Source organism: Alligator sinensis, unplaced genomic scaffold (genome assembly GCF_000455745.1).
Source record: "Alligator sinensis unplaced genomic scaffold, ASM45574v1 scaffold566_1, whole genome shotgun sequence".
NCBI lineage: Eukaryota > Metazoa > Chordata > Crocodylia > Alligatoridae > Alligator > Alligator sinensis.
Window position 1 is genome coordinate 2,663,791 of NW_005842017.1, and position 11,726 is coordinate 2,675,516.

General features: G+C 43.2%; 1 protein-coding gene across 5 annotated transcripts in view; it reads left to right on the forward strand.

Annotated features, from left to right (window-relative positions):
- Positions 1-11,726, forward strand: part of ORC2 (origin recognition complex subunit 2) — a 32,540-nt gene that overhangs the window by 8,057 nt on the left and 12,757 nt on the right. For all 5 annotated transcript variants that reach the window (XR_003093685.1, XM_025202223.1, XM_025202221.1 and 2 more), the window contains 6 exons: positions 1,084-1,182; positions 2,848-2,957; positions 4,781-4,913; positions 5,649-5,745; positions 10,189-10,335; positions 10,822-10,993. Coding sequence is in view for 4 of the 5 variants with exons in the window: in XM_025202223.1 (XP_025058008.1) it covers positions 1,084-1,182; positions 2,848-2,957; positions 4,781-4,913; positions 5,649-5,745; positions 10,189-10,335; positions 10,822-10,993 (758 nt within the window). In the remaining variant the exon portion in view is untranslated. The remainder of the gene's footprint in view (positions 1-1,083; positions 1,183-2,847; positions 2,958-4,780; positions 4,914-5,648; positions 5,746-10,188; positions 10,336-10,821; positions 10,994-11,726) is intronic.

The window sequence follows — 11,726 nt, forward strand, 5'->3', positions numbered from 1 at the left end:
GGCCCAGCTGGGGCAAGGGGGTGCAGGATGAAGGTGTGGCTTGCTCCGGGCGGGTGCAGTAGCGCTGGGAGCAGGGGCTGTGCCCTCCTGCCACTGAGCGCTGCTCATCCAGAAGCAGCACAGCGGCTCTGTTCTGCCCCTGCCTGGAGTGAGCTGCCCCTTCATCCCATGGCCGCCGCGCTCCCCTTCTCTTCCCCCCCTGCCTGGGCCAGCGGTGGCAGAGCATAGCCCTTGCTTCCAGCACTGCTGTGCCAGTGCAGAATGTAGCGTGGTGCAGCCCCACGCAGATCGGGGGGGACGACCCCCCCCCGGTGCCCTCACAGACCAGTGGCACGCAGCGGTGGGAGCCACCTCCCCACACCAATCTCTGTGCCCCCTGAATGAGCTGCTCCTTCATTCTCCCCTCCTTCCCCCGGCTGGGCAGCGCTTGCCTCCTTCGCTGCCAGGGCATTAATCTGCCCCCTCCCTTTCCACCACAACAGATTTACCATTCTTACTAGCTGTATCGAGCATTGTAAAGTTGAAACCTGTGTCGGAACCTCAAAACAAGGTGTCTATTTAGAAAGGTTGTAAGTGGTGTTCATCGGAACTCGGAATGTCATAAGTTGAGGATTGCCTGTATTTCTCAGTGCTCAGCTTCTGAAGCTTGCAGGCACTACAAAGACATTACACTAAGCGTCAGAGCAGAAATTAGTTGTTCCCCAGCAAAAGAAAGCATGCACCTTCTTTGCCTTGATACTTGTGTAGCCCCTGTGCTGTACTGCGGATCTCACCCATTCCCAATTGCTGTCTCATTCTGCTTGGTAGGAGGCATCTTTCTGGGTTCTGTCTTTCAAGTCAGAGATGACCTGAGTAGAAGGGCTTGGCCAAAGGTCCATATGGAAACAGCCTAAAGGCCTTCATGCAGACAGTTTTCTCAATCTGCTTCTCTTCTGGATGCTTGCCATTCTCTCAGCTGAGAAGCAAGTGTAGCTGTCAAGTGGTATATTAACCAAATAGCTTAGCCTTATGGACACAGATAGAGCAGGGTGGGAAGGAAGCACAAAGCTGACTTCAGACTGACCTTTTGCTGTCCCTCTTCAGAGCAGCCTGGTGGAAGAGTACTTTGAAGCCCACAGTAGTTCCAGAGTTGTAACCTCTGATCGAACCCTTCAGAAGCTGCATAGCAGGAAACTAGATCAGGTATGTGTTGTGGTGTGGAGTTTGACTTCCCACAGAATCTAAGGCCTCTCCCACTGCAGACTTTCCTCCTTGAAATTGCCCACTGTTGGTAATGTCAGCTCAACTTCCTCAGGGATAATAATGGCAGGAGCCTTAAGCTAGGCAAAGGGTTAGCAGCATTTGAACAGCTGCATTTCTGACAACCAATGGAATTGAACCAGTTGTAGTCACAATGGAGAAGCTATAGGAAAAAGGCCTACTGAAAACAGGCTGAGAGTTGCACAACTGGGAACGTAGGGGAAGGGCAATGGTTACAGGGAATGGTATTGAAGTCTGCCACCAGCCAGCCTTCTGAGGATGGAGTTTTTGTTTGTTTGTTTGTCTTTTGGTTTTAAGCCACCTACTCCTTCCATATTAATGTAGGAGAATGTTAATGAGGGAGGTAGAAATATAGGTCTCACTTTCCTCTCCAGGTTCCAGTCCCAGCCAGGTAGGGAGCAGCTCACAGGATGATCATCTAACAATTTCTCAGTGGCCCCTGTGTCTGAAATTAGTTCTGTTCTAGTAGCCAGACATGTACATCTGACTATTGGTTACGCTTTACTCTTTCATCGAATGGCCCATTTTATTATATACTCATTTGGGATTGAAAGCATTGCATCAAGGTAGATGTTGGCAGTGCATGCTTCCCTTGTGTCCTGTTAGTAGTACTGATGTATCTGCTCCGTGAGCACATAGCAGACTTTTGTGTCAGGGTTGCCAGTCAAGTTTCTCTGGATAATCTGATCATACGTGTTTTTCATAACATTTATTCAGTAGGAACTCCAGTCTTGCAGTAGTGTCTTTACATTTATTGGAAATATCACAGCTACATCTTGGTTTTCTCTCCAGTAAAGTTTCCTTTTGTATGGGAGTAGGAAACAAATATGTTAAAACCAGAGAGGATGTTAAGTCTGTAAACCTGATGCTATAGCAGTAGTTGTTTTGCTACTAGAATTATTATTGTTCTTCTTAACTTTAACATTAATGCTTTGACAGGCCTCTGAAAAACTTAACCCAGCCTTCCACATTTTTCCTGCATTTTTGACTGCACTTTCTCAGAGGGTAGTTTTGAGCTTTGCACAGATATTTTCTGCTTTGTATTTAAAACTCAATGATTTTTACTGTCTAAAAGTAATGCTTTGTAAACATTCTACCTTTAGTGACTAATGAATTAATGCAAAGCCCATTGACTGAGATGCAAGATATGCCCATTACTAAGAGGGTTGTCATCTTGCTGCTTTATATTTCACTGAATTGTGGAGCTCTGAATGTGTCTGCTTGTTCAATACCAGTGTGCCCAGATGTTGGAAGGGGAACTAGGATAGCAGTACAATTAAAGCATAGATTTTGGTTCTATGCCCAGGTAGGTGTGAATTTACTATGTAAATGTAGTCACTTGACTAGTCAGCCTTATTTTCCCTATCAGCAAAACTGGGCTACTAGGTCACACTGATACCTCACAGGGTGATGTGACGCTTAAATCATTGACACTTGTGACCACTCATTTTAATGGAAAGGACTAGAGAAGCTCACAATCTGTAAGGGTTCTGGTCCTTGAGCCCATGCTTAAACAGATACCTGCTTCATCCTTCTGTTCAGACTTGAACCCAGTATGACTGTCCCATTCTCCCCTCCCCAACACAGCAAACTCTGCGTGACCTCTTGAGTAAGGCTCCCCCTACATTTGGTGCTGAAATGAAAGAGTTAAGTCAACAGTACGAATCCCTGTTTTCCAAATGGATGTTGCATTTACAGTAAGTATCCAATGGAGTTCTCTTAAAAAAAAAAGTATGACGAGTATTAGTTCCCAGCAAACCAACCCATCATTTAATAATGGGCTAGGAAATAAGCTATTCCCTGATTCAGCACTCAAGTCCTAGGTTAAGAAGAATTCATTTTGTAGGACTGAGTCCTTGCAGTATATCTCCTGTAAGTGAAGTTCTGCCTGGTTGATCCTTTTGTCAGCTGAACAGGCTACATTGATGGAGGTGCAGTAACCCCAGCTTTTGTTGATGTCAGTGGGAGCTGAGTGCCCAGCACCTCTGGTCTGACATTAATTAGTTATTTATAAATGGTCAACAGTATTAAGGAGGTGGGAAGGAAATCAAAGAGTCACTATAACTGCCAGTACCACTTTCTGCAGCATTGGTTTGCTGTGGCACTATAGAGGTGACCTTTCTTTGCTTTCAGGCTTCAATACAGTGGTTCTCATTCCTTTTTAGACTTGGGGAGCCCCTCTTTAGACTTGAGGCACGCATTGGAAAATGTTGGTTTTTTAGCTTTGTTATTCATTTTTCGACTAAAGAAAAGCAATAGAGGAGGTTTTCTGTTGCAGAAGACTCGGAAAGATCACAATAGGTCAGAATGTTTTTAACACAATGGATTCTTATTTGAAATCTCTGGGTTTATCTTGTGAATCATGTTGGCACCATGGAGCATCTTTGAAAGGATCTCAAAACATCTCAGTACTGTGGCACCCTGCTTATGAATCCCTGTTCTCAGTTTATAGGTGCATTGGGGCTGGGAGAGACTGCAACAGTTTGCACTGTGCATGGTAGACAGGTGTGTGTGTGTGTGTGTGTGTGTGTGTGTAGCCAAGAATATGATGAATACTCCTCTCTGAAAAATAATGTGGGTTTATGGACAGCTGCAAGATATGGATGGCAGCTACAGATGCTTTACAGAGAGGACAGAACCCCCATCCTATCCCTAGATTGATCAGATTCTAACCCAGACATGCTATGGTGGGTAATAGTTCTGTAGAGGACAGGAGCAGATATCTGTGATGAGATCACTGTTAGAAAGCTTTGCAGGGGGATGCAGAGCATAACGGTAGTTGAAATTTCTTGGTTTGTTAGAAGTGATGGGTTTATTCTAGCCAGAGGGGACAGCATGATTGCAGCTTGATGAGGAGAGCCATAGGGACCAATGGGAAGAAAAGCTGAGAACGGGGAGAAAATGAGTATAAAGGTGTATGTGAGGGCAATGTAGGGTTTGGGTCAAGTCCAGAGATGTCTCATGTAGTTTTTTTTAAGTTTGTGGGAATTTGCACTCAGCACCTTGGGATGTGGCTCATGATTGGTTATTTCAGTGATGGGCATTCTTCCTTTTAGGTGTAGAGCTGGGCTTGTTCTGTCCTTCCAGAGAGATCCCAGGGATCTGCAAGCCCAGGTATACCAGTAAGCTTAAATATGTTATCCTGTAAATGCTGTGATTTACGAGAAAAGCAAAGTGTAACATGCCTGAATAGCTTGAAAGAGGGGCTCCATGAGCAATCGGTACGTTAGTCTGCAGTGTTTTGGAGGACCTAAGTTTACAAGCTGATAATTCTTTTTAGACGGCATAATTTTCTCATGTAGAACAGTGACTTTCCAGGCCTTTGACATTTTGATCTGAAACTCCTCCAGACTGAGACAGCTTGTTGGCTGTATGGTGAATTTGAATAATTTTTTAGAATTATAAGAACATAGTAGGCAAGATTTGGATTATGTTACATAATGAAAATAGAAATGGGTAAGTCTTAAATCATTGAATCATTGATTTCTTTTTTTTCATGAATTTGCTTTCTTCCCTGCAGCCTGGGGTTCAATATTTTGCTTTATGGACTGGGCTCAAAGAGAGATTTGTTAGAGAAGTTTCGTACCTCTTTGCTTCAAGATTCAGTTCACCTTGTGGTCAATGGTTTCTTCCCCAGCATCACTGTGAAATCAGTAAGTGTAACAAAAGCTCAAGGGGGTCCAGTACAAAATATTTCCTATAGACTGCAGGCAGATTTCTCAGTGCCTAAGCACAGACTCCCATCTGAAAAGCATTCTCCTTGTTTTTCTCTTCTTGAAAAGCATTCTCTTATTGTTTTGCCCATTCTATCTTGCTCTGATTCTAGCCATTGGAACTGCATTACTGCAGATCCCTACTGAAATAAAGGAAACTGGTGATACATAGCACAGCCCAGTGTGAAAAATGGGTCAGTAGCTCTGGTGCAAATTGTGGCTTACCTTAGCTGCTGCTAGGACAGTGGTTCTCAATTGTTTTTTGTACCAGGACCCATTTGTAAAGATTGGCCACTCCCAACCCAGTGTCCCCAGCCCCCCCAGTGTGTGGGGGGCCTCAAGCAGCCCCCTGTAGGCTGGAATTCTGTCAGCCTGCAAGGGAAAAAGCCATGGTTTTCCACATTTTTCTCTAAAGGAGAATCCATTTTTAAAGTTTGCTCACGACCCTTTCATATATTCTTGCAACACACTTCTGGGTCGTGACTCACAGGTTGAGAAACACTGCTTTAGGGGTATGCACCTTATGCAGCTCCACTGCAATTGGCTACTGATAGTAGGAGTCAAGGTATCTCCTGGGTGGCAGTGAAGGTCTAACTTCTACAGACTTGACAGGTTACAGCTACAACTATCAGAAAACCCTCATGATGATAGTGACTTTTCACTCATCTATTGTAGGTTCTGAGCTCCATAACAGAAGAGGTGCTGGACCATGTGGGGACTTTCCGGAGCCCTCTGGACCAATTAGACTTCATTATGAAAAAATTTAAAGAAGGTAAAGTGACTGAGCAGATATTCCAAACCTCGGACTCTGCTTGATATTAGAAAAGCTTTTAAATGTCTGGTGTCTTCCTCATTACACTGATCATTTTCCACATGCACACACTATTGTGATCTCTGGATTGACTCCAGTGGTTCTGTTCCTTGTCTTATGGTTTTATGTGTTTTCTAAAAACAGGCATGACATAAATAGTACTTTTTGGGTGGGGTGTTTGTTGGAGGGTGTGAAATGTAGTGTGTGTGTGTCAGTTGTCTGCAAATATGGTATTCCCGCGTTTAGATTTTAGCAGGTGAGAGTAAACTAAAGGTATGCTGCTAAGGAGAGGAGAAAATGAGCATTCTGCCCAGGAATAAAGGTCTTAAACCCTTCTTTGAAGTTTACTGCTCTTTTGTTGAGCACTAAGTCTGTTTAATTCACTTTTGTTGGAGAAATTTTGACTGCATTTCTAAAAAGCTGTGTGTTTCATGCATAGAACAGAGCATGGTAAACTTAAGTTTTTATAGTGGGTAGGAGAAGGAAGTTTTTAATGGTTGCTTAAGAGCCTGATCCAGCACCCACCGAGATTAGTAGATCGGGGTGGTCAGCCCACAGTCTGCACGTACCACAAGTGACAGTTACTCAAGAGGTCATGCAGGGTTTGCTGTGCTGAGGAGGGGAGAGTGGGACCATCATACTGGGTTCAAATCTGAAGAGAAGGATCAAGCAAGTATCTGTTTAAGAATGGGCTTAAGGAACAGAACTCTTACAGGTTTTGAGCTTCTCTAGCCCTTTCCATTAAAAATGAGTGTCGCAAGTGTCAATGATTTAAGTGTCACACCACCCTGTGAGGTACAAGTGCTGTTGTGTGTGGCAGGGGAGCCCCAGGTGCTCAGTAAAGGGAGGTGCCGCCATGGAAGCAAGGAACAGAGCTAGGTCAGGATGCTGCTTCCAGAGGAGGTGTCAGGTGTCACTACCAAAAGCCATGTTAACTCTTCCCTAGCTTTGCATCTGCTGCCAAATTCAGGGTTTTGGATCCTCAGTCACCATATAAAAACTGACGGGACTGGTTATGTACCTTTGGTGCTTGTAAGCCCTTAGAGTAATGCAGAATTAATGATAGTTGTCTTGAACACCTGATGTGAAAGGGTGGCATGGATCAGCACGCTTCAGGATCAGAAGGCAGGAATTTCACAGCCCTGGGGATGAGGTTTCCTCAGCCACTGCACTATGGAGGAGAATGGGGCAGATGGAGACATCTATCTGTTTTTTGGCCCTCTCATCTTCTGAAGTTTGCTGCATGCCTAACTCCAGTTCACAATATGATGGAGCAATTGCTGGAATTTCTGTTCCTCAGACCACTTTTTTCCTGCTTATCCACATGTACATCTAGTGAGGCTGTCAGGAATGACCTTGAGGTGAGAAATCTCAGAACCACTAGCAACGATATTTACAAAATCATGGATGACAGGTAAAGGCCGAGAGGGCTGGAGAAGGGCTTACATAGTATCTGTCTCTTAAAAAAGAAGGAAAAGGACCTTTATAGAATTATAGACCAGTCTTCCTTTGACACACAGGAAGTTACTAGAGCGAATTTTAAAATGTTCAGCTTTTAAACAGCCTGAAGGAGAAAGTGGTTATCAGTAGCAGCCAACATGTATTTAAGAACAACTCGTGCCAAAGCAACATGATTTTATTTTTTGATGGGATAACCAGCTTGCTGATTCAGAGGAAAGCAGTGGATATAGTATGCCTTGACTTCTGTAGTGCTTTGAATGCAGTCTCATGTGACATTCTTATAAGTAAACTGGAGAAATGTGGACTAGAAAGTATTGCAGTTAGGTGAATACATAACTGGCCAAGTAACCCTTAGTAAATGGATTAATATCAAAATGGCAGGAGGTTTCAAGTAAGGCTCCAGAGGGTCTGTTCTGGGTCCAGTGCCCTTGAACATTTTTATAAATGACTTGGATTTGGTAATAGAGCATCCTGATCAAGTTTGCAGGTGGTACAAAATTGGGAGGTTTTGGAAACACTTGAAAATAGGATTAAAATTCAAAAGGGTCTTGATTAAATTAGAGAACTGGGTTAGAGAGAAAAAATGGAGAGAGAGGTACAGTGATATGCCTCAGAAAAAACAACCAAATGTACAAACACATAATGAAAGATAACAGGCTAGGAAGTAGCCCTGTCAAGAAGGATCTGGAGGCTTTGGTGGATCTGAATCTCAATGTAAAACACCAGCGCTGTGACCAAAAAGCAAACGTTGTTATGGGTCACACTGATGGAAGTACTGTCATCAAGATGCAGGAAAATATCATACCATTGGAGTATTTTAAGAAGGATGTAGAGAAACTAAGTTCCCCAAAGATGAGTTGCAAAGATGATAAAAGGTTTGGAATGTTTTTCTGAGAAAAGGCTGAGAGAACAAGGTATGTTTAGTGGGGAGAAAAGAAGATTAAGAGGGGGACATGATAACAGTTTTCAAATATCTGAATACCTGCTATGAAAGCACCATTGTGATAGTGGGCAGGATGATAGGCAATGGGTTTAGACGTCAGCAAAGCAGAGTTAGATGAAGTCTCAGGAGAAACTTTTTAACTGGCAGAACCACAAGACAGTGGAAGCTGCCTTAAGAAATCATGGAATCTCCTTCATTGGAGGTTTTCAAGAAAAAGTGAGGTGTAAGCATCTGTGTGGGATGGTTCAGGAATAGCAAATCCTGCATCTGTGCGAGGACCCTTGAGGTCCCTTTCAAACCTGTGATTCTAATGTAGGAAATGAAAATTCAGGTTCAAAAGCAATATTAAATATGTCTTATTGCACAGTTCATGCTAAATTCTACATTTAGCAATGTACCCTATACTTTCTGAGGTACCAGTGGCTATATTTTGTGTTATACATACATGTGTGCATGTGAACCCCATGTTGCCATTGGAACAATGACTCTTCTATTTTTGTTGTTGAAATGTTCAATTTCCATCCTGTAGTTTTACCCTGGTGACTATATTGAAGGGGAGTGTGAATGGGAAAGGCTGGCCAGCAGCCTGTCACCATGTGTAGCTGTTCTTACAACTTCATGAGTACTAAACTCTAATTGGTCACAATGATGGGTTAGTGGACTTCCCAGCATCCTGGGCAGTCAAACAGCTAATTGTTTTATGAACAAAATTGGGTGTGTAATTTGATGTTCCCATTTCAGGGATACTCCACAACTCACCACATAGCTGTTCCATTAGGAAGATTAGCAGCAAGTGAAGTTTTGAAGATTTAAAATTCACCCTTTGCCTTCTCTATGCCAAGAAGCCACAGTTACTTCTTAAAGGGTTTGATGGAAGAAACCTCAGTAGGCTTTGGATCACATCACAAAAAGAAATTGTATTTTCATTGTTTGAAATTTATCTTGCGTGCATAACTTAAAAGCAGGAGGGAGTTTAGGTCCAATGTATACAGCTAAGATGAAATCAAGCCATATTGAGGCTTATGTGGTGGGAGAAACCTCCCTAAGGTTTGTTGTCTAGCTGTAATTTGATTGACAGACAACGAGGGTAAAGAAAGACAGCTGTTTATTTGCTCGAGCAAAGACCATAAAGCCAGCAAAAGGCAAAATGCCCCCCCCCCCCCCCCCCCCCGGGGGGGGGTTTTTTTTCTTTTATGGTTAACAAAAAAAGCAATACTTGGGCGGTGCTTTTCAAATCTTTGTAACAGCATATTTCTATTAAGCTGAACTAGCACTTTTTTAAAAGCTAAAAGTTAAGTAACAGTAACATTATAATATGTTAGCAAAACCTTACACAGTAGTAGATACTTCTCAAGGACACAACCAGTGCACCCAGAACAATGGTTTCCCTGTCTTATCTTACTTCTTGCTGTAGCTGATTTTTTAGCACACAGACACAGATCCACTTTTTAACTCAAAAAATGCTTAATACAGTTAAAATGATTACTTGACACAAGCAAAGGCTTGGCTATCAATCTGCCTTGTGGTCAGCTGCATTGCTAGGCCACAGGTCATGCCTTGTATTCAGCTGTAAAGCTAATACTTCTTAATACTCTAAATTATTGTAAACCTAACAGCATGCTTATCAGAAAACTATTCTATTTCAGGGTAATAACAAACCTGCGCACTACACTTAGAACTAGAAGATGTGAAAATCTTTAGTCCAGAAGAAACTTTTGGCAAAGAGAAAGGAAGGTCATGAAAGTAAAGCCTGAGTTGGCAGCAACAGCTGTAGTGGTGATGAGAGTTACGGTGCAAGGTGCTTGCCTAATGCAGTACAGATAGTCTGAAATACAGCATGACTGGCACTCACCTCTAATGTGAGGAAGCCCTTTCTTAGAGAAAAACAGTATGTAGGATTTGACTAAGTTGGATTCTTCTCAAGCTACAGTGGGGAAGAAGCAGCTCTTTATTTCTGCCTCCTTACTGTGACTGCTCCCTTTCTGTTTTTCCCCTTGTAGATTCTTCCTTGGAGCTCTATCTCCTCATCCATAACTTGGACAGCCAGATGTTGAGAGGAGACAAAAGCCAACAAATTCTTGCCCAGTTATCCTCCCTGCCCAGCGTCTACCTCATTGCCTCCATTGATCACATCAACGCTCCACTCAGTGAGTCCTCCACAGCCTTTCTGTGTCTTTCAAAAGAAAAAGATCCCTTCTGGCATTAAGTGCACTTTGAAAATGGCTTTTGTTGCTTTATCTCTGTCCTTAGCTTCACACAATAGACTTGGTGGAATTGGTGTTTTAGTAGCATAGCAGAGCCTTCCTGTGACAAGGCTGTACATACAAAGCTAGCTGCCTGTCTGCTTGCTGTCAAATTAGCAGTAGAAAACTTCTGCTTCTCTGCACCACAAACTCGGAACACCCGGTTGTTTGACCTGGCACTGCCTAACGCTTGTGCTTGAAGCTGTGTGTAAATTAGTGTTGGGATTGTGTCTTGTTCTGACTATAAATGGCTGGGTGAATATATTGCATGGTATAAGTAATAACTTCCAAAGACTATGCAGGCGCCTTCAGGTGGCTTGCATTTTATGCTTGGGAGAAACTAAGTCCCCCAATGCTCTCTACTCTCCTTTTCCTTTTCTGCCTCTCCAGTGTGGGATCAGGCCAAACAAAGCCTCTATAACTGGCTTTGGTATGAAACGACCACATACAGTCCCTATCTGGAAGAAACATCCTATGAAAACTCACTCTTGGTGCAGCAATCAGGGTCCTTGGCATTGAGCTCTCTCACACATGTCCTGCGCAGTCTCACTCCCAATGCAAGGTAAGACATAACTATATACAGTGGTGGCATTTAAAAACCTTAATGAGATTGGGGCCCCTCACTGAGTAGGCTCTGTACATGTAACAGGATAGACCCAGTCCTAAGGTTAATACATTCAACACAAGCAAGGTTAGGCAAAAAAAAGATGGAAAGGAAGAACCAGGGTGCAGGGATTAACTTGTCCTGTGTCAAATAGTTTGTGGCAGAGCTTGAATTGAACTTTGACCTCCTGTGCATCAGTGCAGTGTTTCACCTTGCACACCTGTTTTCCCTCTTATGCCCTCATCCATGAAAAAAATGGGAAGACAGGTCTCCCAGCAGTTATGGATAACTGGTTGGCTGGCTAAAGTTTTAAAGCACCTAGTACTGAAGCTATGGCACAATGTGGCTGCATAGTGACTTGGACTGGTAATCAGACTCCTAATATCATCACTGGCATATGAGGAACTGTGGTCTCTCATGTCATTTTCTGGGTCAGTGGCATATCCCTTGTCAACTTGCTCATTCACAAGCATTAAACAGGTATTGCAAAATCCACTAGTTTCCCATAGAGGCAATACATAAAAGCAGGTTTGGGGTGTTTTTGGTACTCTGCCTCCTTGTGAGATTTGCTCCCCCTCCCTGTTGGCTGTCATAGATTATCCCTGTGGCATCTACTATAAATGCTTATGTAGAAAAGTAACTTTAGGAGTAGGTGTATATGTCTTCAGCTCCCTGCAGCAGTGCAGTTCAG